Genomic DNA, 22,335 nt, shown 5'->3' with positions numbered 1-22,335 from the left:
ATGTATCACTTTGTAAGTACTATACCTCAGTAACACAGGCAGTATAGAGTGCATCATTTCTCCACATACATTTTTACAATCTCTATCCTCCCATACAGATGTATGCTTGTAGACATTCTTTCATCACCATATGCTGCGTTTCTCCTCTCTTTATCTGCTCTCCCCATCCCTCTCTCCCTCTCACAATGTCTCTCTGCTCCATTTCTCTCCGGTATAAGAGGAAACTGTAGCTGCGGGAATTTTTCCACCAACTGTAGCTAGTAAAACCGTTGAAGTGTCTCATATGGTCTCCTCTCCTCTCCTCTCTTCTCCTTTCCTAGGTAAAAAGAAATAAGGGCATTCAATTAAAAATTTAGATTGAAATTAAAATCGTCCATTTTGGCTCGTCAAGTGTTTGTCTGCAGCCACTTTATTCAAACCATGAGAGTAGAGTTAATGTTGGGAGATAATTGGCTCACAGTAAAAACGGGCTATCTTCAGTAAACTCTGCAGCAGCACAGTAACATGATTAGATTAGACAATGAATAAGTTCTGGGTTTAGACTCCACTGACTGGTTGAAGTCATACATGGGCTTCATCTGGGTGCTCCATGTTCCTCTTGCAAGTTAGGCGACTAGGAGGTATACATACACAAACATGTATAGAGAAATTATACGTTGACAAAGAAACTTTGTAACTCATTGCTTATAGAGACTGATGTCATTTGTGAGTGAGACATCTTGTGTCTCAAATTAACTTCGGAAAGTTCAGCTCTTTCTTTTTTAAGCGGAATGCATGTCTCAGCTCTTGTCTCGGTAATTAGCTGTGTGACTGTGAATCCATACGACACCACAGGCCATACAGAGTTAAAGATGTTGTGAAGTGGTGCAAAGAGATAACAGGGCATTGAAGTCGTGCAGGCAGAGAGAGTGGGAAGATAGCGGTGAGGGAGAGGCGGGGAGGGGTGAGACGGAAAGGAGAAACAGGGACAGAGGTGAGACAGCGACGCAAAGGTGGTGGAGACGTGTAGAGGAAGAGAAGCAGAGAGATAGACAGCGACAATAGAGCAGCTGAAGAGGGTTGTTAAATTCAACAGCTGAAAATGTGTTCTGAGGACCTGCAGTGTGAAGCAGGCGGCCGCATAATGGAACAGTAGCTATTTAAGCATCAGTGTGTATGTGTGTGCATCCATCCATACATGTGCCTGTAATGTCACAAAGCTATCTACTTGAGCGGCATTAGGTCACAGTGAGGGCTCATTTAGCGTTTCCATTAAATGCACCATGTTCGGCACCTACTTCTGGTAAGTAGGCTCGATTACCTTTTCTCATGCGCAGCACCGTTCTGATTGGTTTAGCTTAATTTAACAGAGAGAGGAGCGTTCCTGGAGCACAGGAATAGAAAAAGACACAAGGAGCAAACGTCGAGCAGGCTGCCAAGTGCAAAGCACATGCAGAGCCAAGAAAAGTTTATTCGATATTCATTATGAGTCAGAACAGAAGGTGTCCTAAACGCAGCTGACATTTCATCAAACCTTCCTCAGGGTGTGTTGTTTATGTCTCTGCATGTGCTGCCTCAGTATGAGAGTTTTTAAACTTCCACTTTTAAAGCCTCTACGTGGGAAGCACTTCCTCCTGATACCATCTCATCATGTTCTCATTTTTTCTGATGGGGTCAATGAGGTAATATACTTTATGATTTAAAATGTGAAAATGTCACACCGCTGCATTCCAACTCGTCACAGCCACTCTGCCCAAACCCTCTGTTTGTTTGCTACTGTGTTTTTGTGTGAAGATTACAAGATGTTTTGAGAGTTTGAGCAGCAGATATGAGTTTGCATGACCGTTTCAGTTATTTTACTTGGTGTGTGTGTGTGTGTGTGTGTGTGACCCTGAGAAAGGATTATAGTCAAAAGGAAAAATAAGTAAATTCAGTAAATCGAGTATTTAAAGTCAAAGCAAACATGGACTGTAACACACAAATGTGTCACTTTTGTGTCAATCAAGATCATTTTGCATTCGCTATATCTGTTGTGGGGATTCAGGGCAATAAAGGACAAACCTCCTTAAGCTTTCCAAAGAGACCTAACTTTTAAATGATTGAATTGTAACTTGCTGGCTGACCTACCCTGTCATATTCCAGACCTTATTCTGTGCAGGTCTGTGTTTAGGAAGCGGGATGTTGCAGCATATCAGACCTACTACGGTTTGGATTGATGTTGACCAGCGACTTGGTTTGCATCCCTTTTTCAATTTTGCAATCAACTTTGTTTTCCTCTGACTACGACCGCCATATTTTCCAAGCCAAATTGCCCTCACTCACCCAGTTGCTGGCATGTATCTGTGCATGTATTGGATGAAGCTTGTGTTGTCTTTACCTCCCTCTGTCATATACTGTGTGTGTGTTGTGGGAAAGACTTTGCATTCAGCACTCTTTCCTACGTGCCTGTGTGCACATCGTACACGTCTGCATACATACTGAGCAACATCATCACCAACTCCCTGCATGTATCCTCTTTACCTTCTCCCCTCTTTGACCTAGTAAAACATCCCATAATCTCCCCCCATCATTGCCATGCAGGTGGTGTCGTCACTTCCAAGGGCTCTTCCCCATCTCCTCGACCTCCTGGGCAACCCTGAGGCTGACCTGGAGTTGAACCCGCAACCCTTTTCCCATTAGGATCAATACTGAGATCTGAGCCGCCCCGCCAATGTGCCTAAATCCTACTGTGGCACCTCTGGCATATTGATGCATGTAGTGTGTGTGTGTGTGCGTGTGTGTGTGTGTGTTTGCTGGGAGGTTAGGGGAGAATAAATGAGAGAGAGAGAGAGAGAGAAAGCTTTAACAATATAAGAGGTGGATTCCTCAGGAAGTGCCTGGCTGAGAGGGGGATGGTAGGTTGAGTGGGTGAACATACAACATATGTATGCATGTATGTCTGCATCTTTACGTGTGTGTGTGTGTGTGTGTGTGTGTGTGTGGGTGTGGGTGTGAGAGAGAGAGAGAGAGAGAGAATTTCTTGTGTTTTTAGAGTTGAGGTGATTTTAAGGTCAGACCTTGAAGAACATGTTCTGTTGTCTTTTTTCTCATGTTCCTCTTGGTTAGACTGAGGACTACTGATTTGTGTGTGTTGCTGTGTGTGTGAGCTGCATGTTACAGTTCATTGACTGTACATACTGTAAAGGTGGATGACACATCGCTGCTTCCTCCCAGTTCCTCCAGGATACAAGTGCTGCCATCTTACGCTGGTGATGTATTGTAATTTGGAACCAGAGTCTGTGCAGCTGTGATCGGGCCGTGGAGCCTTGGGGTCAAGTTCCCACATTAATTGGCGATATCGACGATCCAATAAGGCATGAGGATATGTTCAAGCTGTTGTTGTAAAATACTCCTGTCTGTTTAGGAGAAGGAGAAGAAGTTGTTTTTAGTTGGTCCGTCTGCTAGTGGGGGCGGAGAAGGCTAACTTTATGATTTATGCTGCAGCATGTCCCCAGGGTGCAATCGAGATATTTTGGTTTCAGTTTTGGGGAGTGGTGATGTCGTCCATCTTTTTGTACAGTCAATGTTTAAGTCACAATTAGTTTTGAGAATTCATCCTTAGTCCCAACTTTCTCTTGAGGCTCAGCAGAAACAATTGATTGCTGTTCAAAGTGTTGTACCTTGAGCGATTGTTGTGGTTTCATTCTTTACATGCAGTATGTGCTGTTTTTTAGATGTGAGTTATTGTTAAAGTCAAGGTTGTAGTGCAGTTATGAATAGTAAATAAAAATTTTATTTTTTAGGATAACAGTCCTGTGACCTTTTCTGCCATCACAACAAACAAGCAGTGCCAAGTTAAACAAAGACCAGGTGAAGAAGAACATCGCTGACAGGAAACATCGTCAAGGTTTTCAACCATATTTAACAAAAAACCCATAAAAGTGAGGGAGCTGAGTATCTGCATGTAGGCTGCAGTGTATCAATGAGGATGCACAGCTCAGCATTGTTGTGTACACACACTGAAAGTGTGTCAGATGTTTATAAGGATTGTGAGAGATGAAGTCGAGGACATAGGTGATCAGATGGCGTTTAGAGCGTATGACTAGAAAATAACTCCCATGCCTGCCTGAACTGCTGCGAGGCTTCATCCTTCAATAAGTTGTGTGTTTTTCTGGCTTGTCCATTTCTTGGAAGACGCTGTAAAGCTGTTTCACACAAGGCTTTAGTAAGCAGTTTCATAAACTGTCAAAGGAGACGCTTTATGTGAAGTTTTATATGACTGTTGAAAGCAGATAAAAGCAGGGTGATTGGTGGAAAATGCCAAGAACTGTTGAGCGCAGGCTTTTAAAGGACAGCCATCTGTCACTCCTCGCTCGATCAGACTAGCCCACATTCATTCTTTCATTCATTCATTCATTTTCCTTTGTTTCATCTATTTTTGTACATTACAGTTCAAAGCTTCATAATTCGTAAAAAAAAAAATTCTGTTTTCATATTTATTTTGATCATGTTTTGTCAACGTTAATCTTTTTAACATCTAATTATGTACAAAAAATGTTAAATGGACTGACATGTTTTTCAGTTTCATATCAAAATGCAACACTTTTTGTTTAATGTGTGTTTTTATGAACGCATATTCACACCCACATGTGTCAGACTGTGCTCTTCATTTTACCTCTTTGTCATCCCTCCCTTCTGCTCTATTTGTGTCTTTGCAGTTGAGTCCAGGTGTGATGAACACATTAATGAAGGGCACCTTCAACGTGACGCTCAACAACCCTCTGGTTCCCTGCTTTTCCCCCCGTGTGGCCCCTGGCCCTTTAAAAGCCCGCAAGACCATTAACACTGTCGCACCCCACGCCTTCATCGCCAGAAGGACTTCTTAGAGCTCTTCGTGGGTCAAAGTTTAGAGGTGAGTGGTGTGAAAGGTCAATCTTAAGGTCATCGCAGTTTAATTCATATGCTGGAGAAAGCTGATTTTTCATGAATATTAATGGTTATCTCCATTACTGTGGAATGTATAATAGATAATGAGAGAGATATTATTTTCAGTTATTGAATTGTGTCTCTACAAAGCTTATTAATTCAATGAACAGAAATGTGGTGAGATCCAGACATCGCAAATATTAGAAATAAAGCTTGAGGAGGTTTTCTAAACAAGCTGTTTGTAGATTCATTGTGAATCACTGGAACACGTTTTCTAGCTTGTTTTTTTTTTCTCTCCCTCTTAGCATGAAATCTACTCCCTGCCACCTCTTGAAAGCTTACTTAAGCAGTCGGTCCAACCTCTGTTTGTTTTTGCACTGAGTGTGTGTGTGTGTGTGTGTGTGTGTGTGTGCGTGTGTGTGTGTCAAATAACATCACACAGTAGATCCCTAGAGCTGTTGTTTTGGTAATAGTCTTCAGTTTTCATGCCCTCACAGTTCATTTCACAGTTAATTTACAAATTAGAGCGGCAGTTATTTGGGTTTTTTTTTTTTTTTTGAACCTAAAATTTGTATTTCTTTTATTGTTTCAGGCAGCAGCTTGGAGGAAGGTACCTTCTCTTTATTCAGTGTTGCAAAGTGAAATATCAACACCGGATTGCATCTGCAGCTGATGGTTCCCTCATTCTTTTACGCTCATCCGCAATGACAAGCTTGACACACTGATTCAGCTGTTCTTTGTGGAGCAGCTCGCTCTGTTTAAACCACTTTGCTAATCAATAACAATTGTAAAGCTATTAAAATGAACATCGCCTGAGGTCTTTTGAAAGCCTGTTAGTCTTTGTCCTTTGGGCACTTTATTGTCTTAACGCCGCAATTGCAAGATCCAATCTAACTTAAAGAAGACTAATTAGATTAAGAGATGATAGGAAGGCTTTGCTATACTGATTTTGCAGTATAATTTAACTGTACTGCTCATATTGGTTAATGAGAGGTAAGCCGGGTAAGTGGCAGCATGGGATCACGCGCCTCAAGCTCGATATGAACTCACACAGTCTGCGTCCGAACTGCACGAGACACTCCAACTATGCTATTAAAAAAGATTCGTAGCCATACATTATTGCTAAGCATGCATAAATTATGAAGCCATTCATTATGCATATTTATGCTGAAAAGGTATAAAAGTAATTTAAAAAAAGACGTTTTAGTGTTGTGGTGAACTGATATACTCGCTTGTTAATCAAATTGTCTGACCTTTTGTGTCATGTACTTGCAGACATTCAACAGAAACACACATCCAAACCCAAAGAGTCAGCTGCATATATCTATGGTGATAATATTAGGTGTTTTAAAGGTGGGGTGAGCCGTTACTGAGAGCAGTTTTTGATATTTGAACCTAACAATCAAACATACGCCCCTCCCTGCAGTGCTCCCTCTGAAACTGCGCCTCCCGAATTCATGCAGAGAGGACGAGACGGTTTCCCGAAGTCAGCATGCCAGCGCCAGACATCGATTCTCAGAACTGTCCTGCTGCTTGAGCTCATCATCCAAACAACACGAAACAAAGCTCCACACTAAGCATATTTTGATTTAATCTCCTACCACATTGTGTACATGTGGCAAAATGTTACCAGAAGCATCTTGGGACCATGATGAGGTTTACCTTTGCAGTGAACTCGGGTCCTGGCCTGAGTTAGGACAAGACAGGTAGAACAGATGCCAATAATCAAACAGAAAATATGTTTATAGGTTGATATTTGTTCAGAGGCAACCGTCTACACACACAGTTGCTATTTGTTAAAAGTGCTTTTAATCAGACCTGCACTGGTGCAGCTGATTAAAATGATGAGTCTCGCTTGTGAGATCAAACTAGTTGTACCCTGAAGCCTCAAGAAAGTAAGAATGTCTGAATGTCTTCAGGTAAGTAATTTACATTACCTAAAACACAGCACAGATTACTTTAGTACAACTTAGCAACATTATTGTCACCCATCTGTAAAGCAGAAACCTCCACAGCAGTCTTCAGCTACTAAAGCTTCTTGGCTTGAACATGAGCATGAACACCACCTGTTGCTGATTCGCTAGTGTAGTTATATATGGAATGGTTTTGGTTTCCTGTTTACAGAATCAGGGCTGTGTATAAACAGCGGATGCAGATATATATATATATATATACACTGAATGTGACTATAAGTTCATTGGGTTTGAATGGCCGTCCCCACTTTTAACTCAGCATGTAGAGGAGAGATCGGATGTGTGACCACAGCAGGAAATACTGAGTGTACAAAGGATGCTTTGACTCACCCTGTCATGGGAGAAGAGTCATGAGGAGGGGTGAGAGAAAAGTGGTGGAAGAAACTATGACTTTAAAAATATGCATATTTGCTTTCTCATGTCTCTTAAATATGAAGCCTCAGTCAGCAGCCAGCTCTCGGTGATGCTCAGCATAAAGACTGAGAACTGGTCTCTGCAGAGTGCCTGGCAGCCTCACAGTGACGACTGTTGTCGGCCAAGAAACAGTCCAGCACATCTCCTCCTGTAAAACAACTTGTCGGATTTGCACTTAAGTTTTGCAGGGATTAAAAAAAACACCATTCTTGCTAATTGGTGAGTTGTAGAGCTCCAAGTAGGAGGATTAAGCTTTTTCCCCATTTCAAGGTTTTTTTTTAGGCTAAACTAGTTGGTTGTGGCTTCAAACTTACAAATTCCAACAAAGACATGAGATGGGAATCAATCTAAGTAAGTGATTTTAGATTTTAAAGGATTTAGTGGCGTCTAGCAGCACACTTACAGACTGAAACAACCAAACACCCCTCGTCCTTCACCCTACGGTGGCCGATGATAACATGAAAAGTGCAAATGGCACCCTCTAGAGTCGGTGCTTTGTTTAGCTAATTTGGAAGAAATATGCAACATGGCGTTTGTGGAAGAGGACCTGCTCCCCGTCGACCCCCCTACACCCCTATACAGAGGAAACATCTGTATGTTTGTTGTTGAGTCTTCCATCTCTTGAGGAGCTAGAGCTTGATGCTCCTCTGTTGTCTTGCTGGCCCTCGGTTTCTGCATCACTTTTGTTTTGTTTTGTTTTTTTTACTTGCCCCGGGATGTTAGCTTCACCTTTAACATTTCACACTTGTATTAACAGCTGTCAAGCTAAACTTCAGGGCTGTTGCTGGATTGTGCAGCTTCTGAACCTCGAGTTCACAAATAGTTTTTCAGGCCAAAAATCTGGGATGGCGCACTTACGACTTGGTCTTGGCAACATCTTTGTTGTGACTTTGTTTATTCGTTTGGCATATTTCCCACCGGACAGTTTGGCCCTCGATATTTTCATCTGCTCCATCACTCAATGTGAGATATGACGGGTCATGTCTTCTTGTCTTTGTGTCGGTAGTTGTCACATTTGGTGCAGATTCATCACCTGCTTTACGTTTATAGCTGGGAGTCCTGTCACGAACTTGGCTTTGTTAGAGGTGCAGAATCATGTCCATTTTGGTAACTGATGGCTCACCGTAACACGTTATATGTTTTGTGATCATACCTTTATTAAAAGAAAACATGAAACATAAAGGGAGGACAAGTTGCTTCAACAGAGTGAACATCTGAAAAGCGAGGAGAAATAAGTTCCTGACCTTGTACACCTGCTATCAGAGAGGCAGAGATGTGCTGCTGAGACAAGGTGGTGGAGGCGGTTCAAAGTGTCAGATAAACCGCTTTTACTGGCCGTTACCACTGGAGAGTGGAGATTTATGCTCCTCTTCTCTGCTGATCACTCACCATAAAATCAGCTATTCATGGCTGTGTGTGAATGTGTGCGTCCTCGCTGAAAGGACGCGACAGAAAGTGTTTCGGCATCAGGCGAAGATGCACAGATCACAACAGTGCAGGTAGATGTTGTGGTTAGGATGCAGTTCAGTCATATCTGATTTGAAATAACCTCTGCATTGAATGACTCACCCCAGCAACCACCCCCCATCCCCACTTCCTGTGTAGGATCCTTCCTTGTCCTGCTGTGTTGAGAATGTCTCACAGTAACAGGTTCGACGGAGTACAATGTCTCTGATTGCTCCTGTGGGCCTTTTAACCTAATGAGGTGTTTACTATCATTATTCAGCTGGGAGCAGAGGGAGGCACAGAGGGAGCAGAGGGAAGGGGAGGAGCAGGAGAGGATGGTAGGTTAAAGAGCAAAATAGGGGTGGCAGGAAGCTAAGAAAAAAAGGGGTGAAGAGAAGAAGAGGAAGAAGAAGAAGAAGAAGAGGATGAAGAAGAAGAAGAAGAGGCCAGTGCAAGATGGAGAAAAAAATGGGAGATTGTATACCGGCAGAGGAAAGATCAGAGAGTTAAAAGAAACATGAGGCTGAGGAGGAGAGAAAGGCAGCGGAGGAAGGGGAAAGAGCCTGGTGTTATTTATGCCTCCCTCGGCACTCGTCTTTACCTTTTTTTTCCCTGCGAGCTGTTTTACATCGGCGATCTAATTAAATCAAATAAATCACAGTGCACACACACACACACACACAGCCCCCACAACAGCCCCTCCTGATTCTGGGATTGTGAACATCTCCTCCCCGCTAACTCCCCCCTCCACCCAAGATTGAATAAATCTCGATTATGGTGCATTACACGGCACATCATTCATGTTGTTTATAGGTCTAAAATATGCAAACAGACCGGGGGCATAAAAGTGATCGATGCTCAAATGGCCCCCTTTTTCCTGTTCTCTTCTCATCTCTCGCGGCGCACCGAGCACCGTCACTTCCACATGTCTGCGGTGGGATGAAGACATATTGCGTTGTGTCCTCACACTGTCCCCTCATCACGATGCCTTTCTCTCATTGTCTTCGTGCCCAGGCATCAGGAAAAGCCGTTTTTATTACCTCATCCACTAAAGCGCCCTGTCTCTGCTGTTGAGCCATTATTAAATCTAATTAGCTCTGCCAAACCTTAAAGCTGTCCCCGAGAGATCTCATGATAATTGTAAAACAGAGGTAAGTTGATCAGTGTTTTTTATTGGTTACGGTGGGACTCTAATACAGGAAACACGTGCTAAATATCTAGCAGCTGCTAAAGAGGCAGTTTTTGTTTCCAGGAAGGAAGTGCTACCAGAAGACAACTGTTTGGGCATATGTTGTCCAAATATGTTCTTAGCAAATGTAGAATTTTTGGGCCAAACCGAGCGTGAAATGAATATTTGTATTCCACGATGAATATAGTTTGTTCATGATGACGACGACGGGTTTGTTTGACTCTTTCTTTTACAATATCTCCTCTACTGCTCTCCTCTTGATGGGTCAACATTTGTAATGTCATGTTTTGCTCCCAGGAAAAGATCTTTCAGTGTTTTTTTTCGAAGGAGCTGACATTTTTATCGTTACACTGTGCTTTTTAAATAGTTTCCAACGACGGCACTTGAATGCTCCACCGAAGACAGTTGGTAAATTTGGGGATGTGACTGTTACAGACTGTTACTCCAGCCAAGTCGGCAGGATATGATGTTAACAGTTAACGTTCCTGCAAAGCACACATACGTCCAAGGCTGGCAAATGTCAAAAAATCTACTTTTCTTACAGATAGCACCTTTAAGCCAAGCCATGATTTCTTCCCAACCCTAATCAAGTGTTTTCTGGGCCTAAACCTTCTCCCACCATAAGCACAGTGCAGTGACAAGAGAGAAGTAGAGAATTCGACCTCAACAAACACATTTTAACTCATCTGTGTTTTTGCAGAAACGTACCGAGCCAACATTTATTCTTGGAATTCGTTTGGCTGCTTAAGTCTGAATCTTAATGTGTTCGGGGGATTTTCTAACTAAACAGTATCTTGTTTATCTTTAAAAACTGGAGTTTAATAAAATGGTCTTAATAGATTTTGGTGGTTTCTGATATTTTAGATGTTAAGAAAAAAAAATCACATCACATTTTGTGTTCTGCCTGAAGTTGCATTTCATCCCACTAACTTTCAGCTGAGCTTCAAAGTCAAAAATACTGCGTTGCATAACTTGATGTTTTAGATTTTCTGAAAGTGTGATTTGACATTTTGTCCATATCATTCCACACTGTGGCTGATTTACACTGATTTTTAAAGAGGCCTTAATTTTGGAGCAGGAGGCGGCTGCTTTAATGAGCAGAAAACAAGTCAGAGATTTAGATGGAAGCGGTATATTCTCTCATGTTTAGACACATGGAAATGGAGAGTGGAAACGTGGATCATTGCAGAAGTTTTCCTTTTTCTTTCTTGGTGTTTTCTTTGGTACCTGTATGTGAACGTAGAGAAGGTCGGCGGTGAAACTCTGCTGACCTTAAAACCCACTTCATCGATATATGTAAATGTAAAGCGCTATATTTAGCCACAATCATCTCGAGATGACAGCTTCACGCTCGCAAATACAGCTCGCTGAGCAGCAGATTAGCCGGTGTCTTTAATTAAAGGAGATGTATAGTAGTGCAGGGGAATCAATGTGGAGGTTAACAAGTGCTGACAGGGGCAGAACAGACGGCGTGGCTTCATTTAGATACAGTGAGAAAAAAACTAGACGGGGTTGTAATCAGTGGCAGTTACTGCTGAACTCCTCCCTGCGTCTATCCACCTTCACCGCCTGGAGCTGCCGAGGATGATCCTTTCCTTAATGTAGTGCACAGGGGCATGATGGGAGCTTGATGCTTTTGAACTTGTCAGGCAGCTCTTTAAGGTTTCTGCAGAGATTTACCGCACAATTACTCACAAGTGCTCTTTGTGAGTAAAGACAAAGAATAAATGTTGTTTATTAAATGGAAGAAGTGTGATGAGTTCTTTTGCACATGAGACAAACTGTATATGTAATGTCCTGGTTTTATTTAAGGGGGTTTAGATGCTTTCTGTGTTTCCTGTCAGTCTGTATCATAAGAGAAAAATGTTCCAACACTTTCTCAAAGTGTTGCTGTTGCAGGTGCACGGAGCAATCTTCTCATTAATGAAAAAGTTATAAATGCGGACACATTTCACATGCTGCCAAACACTAGCTGGGCCAAAAACATATCTCAAATTTTAATATATCTTATACACTTGGCTGCACTACTTCAGCTTTTGCTTTTCGCAAACATAAATATGCACACACATTATCTCTGAATTATTACATCAACATATTTTTCTTTCACACATGCTCCTCTCCCACCATCTCGCCCCCTTTCACTTCCACCATAGCTCCAAGTTACGAATAAATAATTAAAATCTTGTCTGAGACAAACTGTCTCCCTCATTAAGAAGTTTTAAACTCGTGTCCACTAAATTTTGTCGGCTGACCTCGGAACTGGAGGGAAGTAATTTCCGATATATTTCTACTTTTGGCTGCTCATACTTTCTTACTATCATTAGATCCCATCACGCCCAGGGTTTACAGTGGTCCATTCCTATTACCATTATCTTGTGTGTGTTTTTTTTTACCCCTCTGTTTGGTCCAGGAAAAGCAAAGTGTTGCTACCTTCTCCCCAGGGCGCATTTCTGCAGCGCTGCTCAGCTTGAACAACTAACATCTTCTGACCCCAGAAGGCCCCTGCACAGCTTCACTGGACTGCTTTGGGAGTGCACCAGACTCAGCAGTCGCTCCAGGAGGGCAGATGATTAATTCATTCATTTTACCTGCTCGCACTTTTACAACTCACCCTGGAAATCAAGCCGACGAATAAAATATAGTAGATTTTATAATAAAACCTTTAATAAAAGCCAACTTTTTCAGTTGACGGTGCTTAAAGTAGCTCTCTGACGATTAAAGTCGGGAGAACTAAGTTAGCTTACGTTGTCACAATATAAGACATGTCTCCACTGAGTTAATGATCATAATTATAATCAACGGTATCACAGTGTGCTCTAACTGTAGATGCATTGATTCAGAACACCTGCACGAGAGCGAGTGGATGCGACTGTAACAGATGTTGATGCTCGTAAGGTGTCAAAAACAGCTGTTACAGTACAATATTCAACACTTAAAGGGAAGTTAAGTCGATTAAACAAAAAAAATGATGAAAAAAATAGCCCTACGGTAAATGTCATAATTATTGTATCAAAGTCTAAATTATGAGATAGAAATGACAGATATGACATGAAACAGGCGAAATGATTAGCAAAATGTCATACGTAACGGATAATAAGTGAAAAATGAGATTTTAAAAAGTCATAATTACCAGATGGAATGTCAAATTTATTAGAGTTTAGGTCATAATTATGAGATAAAAAGGCAAAAATTATGAGCTAAAAAAGTCAAAATTCTGGGGTCAAATGTGGGAAACAGCGCCTCTCTGGCTTTTAACTGCTTTACAATGTAAAACAGCGTGTGTGGCCAAAGACGGTATTGCAGCCTGACGGACGTTGACGCAGGTGAACTCGGAATCCGTTGATTTGAAGAAATATGCGCCGTTAGCATCACACGACTTCAAAACTGTAAAAGGACCATGGCAAAGAAAATGATTTGAATTAATTCTGAAGTTAGTTACACTCTGCTCTTACGACAGACAGTAGAAAGTCAATTATTTTAATGGAATACCGTGAAAGTAAGTTAGCTAGCTAGCCTGTTTCCCCAGTGTCACCAATGCTAGCATCTAACGTTAGCTAACGTTACCTTGTTTTGTAAGACTTGGAACATGAAATGGGAGGAAACCAAACAAAGTGGTGGATGAAGTGCACTGGGAAGGGACGTGAAGGACTTGGACAACTTTTTCAAACTTTTTCATCCCCATGAAGAAAATAAGAAGAGTCTTCGACGTCAAATAATGTGAGTGCTCAGTCTGAAAGTGTCTAACATTAGTCCTTGTTGGTTTCATTGCTGATTTGTCTGACTGTATTTAACTCTCTCCTGTGCTTTACATGCTCCTCTTCAGTTTTCACTTGCATTGGTTTTGCCTGTGACTGAGTGTCATTTGTGAATCACCTTCTTCACTCCTGCTTTGATGTTTAGTTGTTTGTTTGGTCTGTGTTTGGGTCATATAAACATGTTTTTTACACGTTGTAGCCCAGCTTCTGCTGTTTGATTTGATATAAAATATCACTATATTCTTTAATAATTAGTGCAGTAGTGGCTCTGTGGTTGTTCTGCATGTATTAAAATCCCCCAATTGGGAGATCTTGGGTTTTAAGGGGTTTTAAAACAGTACACAGGTATTGCTGGATATCTGTTTATGTTGAGCACAACACTGTTAGTCATTGATTTGATTGATAGTGTCATGTTGAGATGCTCCTAATGTTTCTCCCTGCAAACCAGTATACATTAATTGCCATGCATTTCAGTTCAACTCCAATACAAACTGCAGCCACAATAATAAACACAGGTAAGGCAAATGAAGCCTTCTCTGTGTATTTAACCATTATTATATCTGTAAACTAGTCACAGAGTAGCAGTGGTAGTAGAGCTGTGGTTTGGCAGTAACAAGGAAGAGAAGTCGACTAAGTAACAATTCAACTAAGCAAGTAATATTTTAAAGATAACTCAGAAGTGTTGGTGAAACTATAGAGAGAATAAACTATCAGACTCAAACCAAACAACAGCCAAGCTGGGTGCTTACAAGGCACCGGCGTTTAGAGAGGAGAGAGACAGGCAGCCAACTTGGACGCAAGCCGTCTCATACAGACTCCCACCAAGTTGAGGCCAGTCCTTCAGCGCCAATCAATCAGGGAGGACCTGAACGAGGGCAGGCAAAAACAGAAGGCACTGTCATACGGCCCAGGACATCACAGATTGCATTTAACAGCTGTTATGGCGTTACAAGTCTGAATTTGTTAATTTAGCTGGTAAAATGACAAGATTGTTCTCCTGTCTCTCTGGGTAACCTGTTTCACTCTTCTTCTCTGAGGCTGTCCTGTTAATCTCAGTTATTTCAGCTGTTCATATTCACATGTGCCTGTGAGTTTCCTGTGTTGTGCACATGTGAGAGAGAAAATGGAAACAGCGTGGCAGCTTCTATCTTCGCGTGACGGCAGATGCGGCGAGAATGTGTTTTTATGTTGGTAGCCACACACACACACACCAGCGTTTTCCCGTGTGTGGGAGTGTCGGTGCATGTGTATGTTATTGTGACATATTGAATCCGTCCCCACGCTCTGTTCGCTCCAGTGCAGCGGGGGCCTCGGGGCCACTCATCTATCTTACTGGTCTTTGCTGTTGGGCAGCACTACGGTGATCCTGATTGGCAGTCATTACTGAGCCCCGGTGGGAGGACACGCCTCATTGGTTCAGAGCAGATTTGAGGGTGGGTTGAAACGGAGGATAAAGAAGAGTGTGTGTGTGTGTGTGTGTGTGTGTGTGTGTGTGTGTGGATTTTATTGATGAGCCTCAGGTGTACTCCGGGTACTGTGTCACTTTGGTATGAGTTATGGTCATACAAAGAGTGAAAGGGTTTAAAGAAATGAGGCATGTTCTAACAAACACACTCGCAGTCCACATTCAAAATTTCAGTCAACTGTGTGTGTGGTTTGCCTACATTTGTTTGCGTTACTATGCGTGCCTGTGCGGACTCCATGACTCGATGTATGTGTGTGTGGTCTGGGTGTGCCTCTCTTCATGCCTTTTTAAGCAGCTAGGCACTTTAAATGGAAATGTACTTGACATTTAGGAGGAGATGTAATCAGCGCCCATTAGAAAGCAGCTGATTTCTTCCTCTGAGCTCCCTCATCACCCTCCCTCTCCCACTGCCTCCCGCTTCGCTCTCTTTTTTTCCCCCATCGTACCACAGTATATCATTTCTTTTTCACACTTTTGATTTATTTCTGTTTTCTCCCACATTCTGCTGCCAGGCCTTCTCTCTCCCTTTCAATCTAATTTACCTGCACGGCACTCTTCCTCTTTCCCCTCTTCTACCTCCCCCGTCCTCCTCCCCTGTCTTTCCCCATCAGGACTTTGTAGTTCAAGAATAGATGTCTGATTTCATTTCCACATTTTGCTGCGTTCATCTCGGTGTCATTATCAGGGCTCATTCTCCGACAGATAGCAGAAGCGTTGTATAATGGCAAATCATGCAAAGTAGTGAATCACTGGAGAGACACTCTGTTTGTAGGTGTAAGGTTGTGATAGCATCACAACATCGTACAAACAAATCTGCATGATTATGAAAACTGCTGCTCTCCTCCTCTCATTATGAGTCAGGGCTCAGGACTCTACTGTAAACTGTGGTATATTAAAAGTAGCTGATGACTAGATTAAGACCCAGCCCCGAGAGGGTTGTCTTCACTTTGTTTTGTAGAATATGTGATAGAAAAAGCAGTTTGTATTACGCTTCCTCTGGCATTACTATTCATCAGCTACACTAACTGCACTGAACAGTCTCTTCTGGACCAGTTTATTATTTTTCAGGGAATTATGCCTCACGTTCTACTTGTAAGATGCATCTTCCAATTTCACTCCCTAAGGACAAGCTATAAATGAAGTGAGAATGCATAATGCAGTCAGTTATAAAGTAATGTTAGCAGCAGTTGAGTAAAACTGTTGAACTCTAAAAATGGTACAAGATTTTCACGGTATGATAACTATCTCCAAAAATATCAGTTACAGTTCATCAACAACCCAAATGCAGACACGGAGGCATAAACAACAGAAAGGGAGCTGTAATATACGTGACTTGAAATATGACTACTCTGATAACGCTCATACGGTAGAATTCATACCATTGATAAGCAAAATATACACAGTAAGATAATTTACATACCAATGTAATTGTCCGCTGCAACCCTAATGTGCACATCTTTAGAATCATTGGGCTGCAACCAATGATTCTATTTATTATTGATTAATCTGCTGTTGAATGCCCAATGGTCCATAACACACAAGCTTTAACCACAGAATTGATATTTTTTACTGGATGAATCACTATTGATTATCAGCATTGTTTCAGTCAAACTTGTCAATAGCAGAGGTTAGGAGTTCATGTCTTAATTTGTTTGCAGTCCAGAAAGCTCAAGATTACTTATTTAATTTCCTTGTTTTGTCTCTTCAAAAAGCCAATTTGCAATGATATTCAGGATATAAAGATCCAAAACAGTGGAAAGCCACAAATCCTCATATTTGATAAACTGCAACCTTTGAATCAAAATTGTTATCTCTCCAGCACAAGATGATTTATTTTCCAACTAGCAAACAGTGATTTAATAGAATCCAGTCAATATTTTCAGGCACTGTAACTAGAATAATGTGAGTAGTATGTGCTTTTTAATCTTGTTGTCACTATCTATATTTTCTGCTTCATTTCACCTGTTCCGGCTGTTTGCTGCACATCGTGAGCAGTGGTCTGTTTTTCTGGTTGTTTTCGTCACTCCCCCACTTAATCTGTCCTTCTCTCCTCATCAGGAGACTGTTGTTAAAGAATAGACGTCTGATTTCATTTGCGCAGTCGTCTGTGTTCATCTCGGTGTGATTATCAAAGCATCTTGTCAAGCAAATTGTCCCAGGGTTGTGTTGCAACAAAGAATAACCAAAACTGTATCCTGATTAGCATTTACTGATTAGCGTTTGCTTTGAATATTCTCAAAACATTTTACCTGATTCTCCACCGAAACTGCAGTTTCATTGGTGCTCTCATCACTGATGGAAACCTGTCCATTAATTTCAAAAAGGTCTAGGAAAAGTCAAATTTAATTTTAGAACATTTTGAACATGACTTTTTGTACGCGTGTATTTTGAAGTGTAGGGTAAGCAGATTCCTTTCTCAATGCGACTTTCATCCGACACTCAGATGAAAAGCTCTTTTTTTTATACTCTTTCAAGCCAGATAGGTGACAGATGGAAGTCTTCAGTGAGGAACCGAGTTCATTTTAGTTCACACATGGAGTCAAATCAACAAACAACAGTTGCGCTATTTGCTAAGGGATGCTCCAAAGACGGTTTGAATAATAGAAATGATGAAAACAGGTGGGAGAACAAATCATATTAATTAATGATAAACAGCGGAGAGGTGAGCGTGTGTCAGCGTGGTGCAGATGCCTCGCTGAGAGTGTAGAGACACTGTTTGATTTCAGATCACAGGGTGAGAGAGATTTTTATGGAAAGGAATATGAGTAGGAGTTAGAGGAATCAGCGAGGGCAGGTGCACAAGGGTAAAGGACAAAAAAAAACAATGAAATATCTGCAGAGTCTGGTCAGTCGAATCTGTAGCTGAAGAGGAGCAATATAATAACGGGATTGATAAAGCAGATAATAGTGTTCTTTGTGTGAACTGAGAAGACACAAGGGAACATTTCCGCAGGGAAAATGTATTCACCATTTGTGGACTGGTATAATACCTGCAAAAGATGGATCTCACTTCCAATTCTATGTCCATCATGTTGTGAAATTGCATCCAAATGTGACTACAATGTCATTTTCTAAAGCTTGAGGCAGATTCCCAGATAATAATGTTTCTGTGGTAACGCAAAGAAGCATGTACTTGAAAAGAAATATGAAGTTAATCCATTTCTCCATCTCTCCATGTGAGATTGATGGACAGGGATGGTGTGAAGGGCTTCAAGGCACCAAAACAGATAGAAGGTCAAGTGGATTTCATTATTTCACATCCAAGCAATGTGGAAGATGTAATTTTCTTTTCTCCCTCTCTGATTATTTAATTTTGCTGTCAGCAATCAGAATTTTTTCTCCTCCTCCAGCTGCACTCGGATTTTTATCTTGCGCTGTGTTTGTATGCGTGTGTGCAATCATGTGTGAGGACGATGTCAGGACTATTGGTGAGTGAACGCTGCCTTATGTGACCATAATTATGAAACCAGAAGTACTTACACGAGCTGTTTCATAATTCACACCAGTGTCACAACAATGCACTTCCTAAACCTTGATTTTTGGCAGATGGCGTTTTCTTTTTTGAAATGTTTTTCATTTCACTCACTCTGTATCCAAAATTGATGTGCCGCCACCCAGTGAGTTTTGGCTGCTCTTGTGACGGAGATGAGATGAATGCTGATCAAGCTTTGGCTTTTATCTTAGAAAAATAAATAAATTAGTGAATGCAATTTGATAAAACAACGAAAGCGCTGAACTGTGTCAAACTGGGGCAAACTCTCATGAAGATTTTGTGGTACTGCATTGTATTTCACGTCTTTCGGTTTCTCCGTTAATGATCCGTTGGTAGATCTTTAGTCATGCTTGGTTATACAGCGTCCCATAAAATAGACTTCAAAGCCTTTCACCTTCGCTTTGTATGTGTGTTTATTAGTGAATAATGCTGCATTTTTTCCTACAGTACATGTTCTGTATTACAAAGAATCGCAGGTGATTAGGTTGAGAAATACTGGATGAATGCAGAATGAGCGTGCTGTATGATCAGTCGCCATTGGGGGAAAAACCTTTTTGATACAGTATTTCTCAGTGATCCAGTTCACCAGCTCCGTTGATAATGAGAAGTGTGTGCTGAATGTGAGAAGGACATGTTAATGTCTGGTGTTTGATCTGCAATTAAGGATTTTTCTGGCCACCTGAGGGCAGTGGAAACAAGCTAAAAACACATGACTGACATATTAATTGCCCTTTAAATTGTAAAGAGGTACTGCTACTTTGATACAGCTAGTGAAAAGGAACGCAGTCCTATATTTTTGAATTGCCACAAGGCTGGAGGTCCAGTTTCTGTAAACACAATATTATTTCTTAACAAAGAGCAAAATCATGTGATTTAAGCATGTTTTAGTGCCATTTTGAGAGTTTTCAGCAGGTAAAATGACCCATTCAACAGTATCTAAGTATTCCAATTAATTCAAATTCCATCATTTCATGACAGCAGTCTCTGCTGTTTGACTCCTCTGCAACACACCACATATTCAATTTCATGAAGCCTCAAGCCTTGAGATTCATCAGGGTATAAAATAAATATATTTACTAAGCTGACAGGTTTTTCAATTAAATGTACCTTTGACAGTTAAATTCAAAATATTGTGTTAAGACCTTATGATAGAGAAAACAAAGATAATCTGCATTTCAAAGCCACTTAATTAACCATCATTTGTTAAAATCAGTCAACACGTCAAAGGATAATGATGTCTTGAAAATAAAACTTGTAGTTGGTTTAAATGTTTGTACTCATGTTGTAATCAGTCAACAGTGGAGCGGATGAACGAAAATGAGGCTTCAGAAAAAGAAAAGACTTGAAAGAGAAACAAACAACTTGTGTCAATCAAATCGTTGGCAGGACTTGTTCTCATTTGTTTCTGCTAGGGCAAACACTGAGTCAGTGTTTTTTCAATAATGACAAATATTTTTTAATTAGAAGTTTCTTGTTCGCTTCTTGGATGTGAAAATATCAACTTTTATTGTAAGTGCTGTAAATTGGCTGACTACAACATTTAGTTAGCTAACAAGACAACGTATTGACTGAGTATTGACAGCCCATACATCATCTCTGAGATTAAGAATCGTGTGTGTGTTTTGTTTTATAGAGGGTGTGTCAAAATGTAAAACTGACAGAATTCACCTAGTATAGATGCTGTGATATTCTGTTTTCAAGGTGCTGTGTGTACACTGCTTAAAACTGTGTGTTCATATGCACATGTTCTCACTTTCGTGTGTTTTCTAGCAATGGCAAATACACAGAGGTACTCACACAGATACACACACATTTGTCTTGCGTTACTTGTGAGGCCCTTGTTGAATACAGCCCTAAATGCCCAACCTCACCTTCGACCTCAACCTCATACTGACCTTCACCACCAAACAAGTCTTTCTGGAAAAATGTGTCTGCACAAAGATGGCAATACAAGCACACAAACACTCTAAACACAAACTACACTAAACTTAAAGTTTTCCTTCCATTAAGTAGCATGATCCTTTACTGAGATTTTAGGGGAGATGTGCAGATGATTTGCAGCAGATACGTTCAAAGATGCAAACTCTCTAAAGTACCAAGCGAAGCAATGCATTTACACATTTTTGGGACACTTTAGTAAACTCGGGTTTACTTGGGCTGGTAACTCAAGTGTATTAATGGGTGTACACAAAACATATCAATCATGAAAAACAAAAAAGGGATTTATTACTACCACTATTTACTACTTTACAAATGTGAATAGTCTTTGGAAATTAGACCTCATGACATCATGTTTTTTAAGAGGATAATGAAGAAGTGCATGGTACAGGAACCCTGTTTTTTCTTTTCTTTATATATATGTGTAAGAGAACAATGCCATCAGGAATTGATTAATGAGTTGACATTTTCCCCTCACTCTACCCCATCTGCACCTGTACCTGCTCTGTAGAGAAACACTGAGAGGGAGAGAGAAGTAATTTTGTGGTGTCAGTCCAGGTATTTTGCCTTTCCTGTAGGTACACACTGATGTGATGCGATCCTTTCTATCTCTACTTGTACCATCGTTTTGTAAAAGCTTATAAGTGCATCTGGCAATGTACCACGTTGGTTTAGATTGTTTCCATAGACTGCATCATTAACAAGCCACTTCCTCCAAATGTGGCTCACCTGCTGTTATGAAAGAAAGATATGTGGGTTTAAAAATCCAAGACGAGAATTATTTTTAGGTCCACAGAGCTGACACACACAGGGAGAGAGGAAGAGAAAGGTGCAGGGCAAGCCGGTGTGCATGCAGCAAAGAGACCAGAGGTGGAAAGAGAACTGAGGGGAAAAGCAAGGAGTAGAAACAAGGTGAAGAATTAAGTTGAGCTAAAGTGCTGAAATAGGAAATAACCTACTAGAGATAGCGTAACCTCCCATGCTACAGTTAAGCTGTCAAATCTGTAGGAAAAACTGACAACTACTTTAAGATGTAGACTATTTTAGAAAGACATGAAGGACATAATATGGAAGAGTGTTGTACATGAATAGTTTATAGACATGCAGTGTGAACACAATTCAAATCCCTCCCTTGGAAGTGTTGATGACATCCAGCATGATGTAAAAATTAACTGCAATAACAGTCTAAAAATCAATCAGATGTGGTGGGGAGCGACTGTTCCACATGACGTGAAAAAAAGCTTTTCATACTGGAAACAGATGTGTCTCTTTGCAGCGAATGCATTTGCATTTGTCTGTGCTGTGCAGCAAAATAGTAAAAGAAAAGTGAAAACGCAATGAACAGGACAGCATGGACGTGATCTTACTAAAGAGCCGCATGTGCTCTAAAGTGGGGAAGGATACTGTTAAAAGCTTTTACTCAGGGCATTGATACTTCTGGTATTATGCCAAATAGCTCTGATAAGAGCAATATCTGTGAGATAGAATCAGTGCTGCATGAGGACGTGGGACAGAGTAAGGACTGTTTGTGATGGTTGTGTCAAAGCATGCAGTGCTCATTGGCAAAACAGCAGCTCAAGTTCGGCTGAGAGACTAACATTTTGGATGGATGTTGGGAACTGGCCCTGGTGCTTGGCTGCTAAATGATTGCGGAACAGACTGCGTGATATCACCGTGGACAGGGGACTTGTTCCATCTACATGATGAATATTTATTCTAATGTAAATATGATGTGACTGGTACAGCAATGTTTCTAAGGCAATAGATGAGGCCAGATA

The 22,335-nt window shown here is 41.0% G+C and overlaps 2 protein-coding genes across 11 annotated transcripts in view; both read left to right on the top strand.

Moving 5' to 3' along the window:
• stpg2 (sperm-tail PG-rich repeat containing 2) overlaps positions 1 to 5,720 on the top strand; it is a 52,387-nt gene extending 46,667 nt beyond the window's left edge. The window contains exons 13-14 of one of the 2 annotated variants that reach the window (XM_037098447.1): positions 4,677 to 4,877; positions 5,477 to 5,720. In XM_037098447.1, the coding sequence (XP_036954342.1) occupies positions 4,677 to 4,844 (168 nt within the window). In that variant the 3' untranslated portion in view covers positions 4,845 to 4,877; positions 5,477 to 5,720. The remainder of the gene's footprint in view (positions 1 to 4,676; positions 4,878 to 5,476) is intronic. The other variant, XM_037098446.1, reaches the window with a different exon arrangement.
• Positions 5,721 to 13,235: 7,515 nt separating this feature from the next.
• Positions 13,236 to 22,335, top strand: part of LOC119019449 (netrin receptor UNC5C-like) — a 371,539-nt gene continuing 362,439 nt past the window's right edge. For 7 of the 9 annotated variants that reach the window (XM_037098026.1, XM_037098024.1, XM_037098025.1 and 4 more), the window contains exon 1: positions 13,236 to 13,623. The gene's annotated coding sequence lies outside the window, so the exon portion shown is untranslated. The remainder of the gene's footprint in view (positions 13,624 to 22,335) is intronic. The other 2 variants (XM_037098023.1, XM_037098030.1) reach the window with 2 other exon arrangements.

Source organism: Acanthopagrus latus, chromosome 5, assembly GCF_904848185.1.
Source record: "Acanthopagrus latus isolate v.2019 chromosome 5, fAcaLat1.1, whole genome shotgun sequence".
Taxonomy (NCBI): Eukaryota; Metazoa; Chordata; class Actinopteri; order Spariformes; family Sparidae; genus Acanthopagrus; species Acanthopagrus latus.
This window is presented reverse-complemented; position numbering and strand designations above follow the sequence as displayed.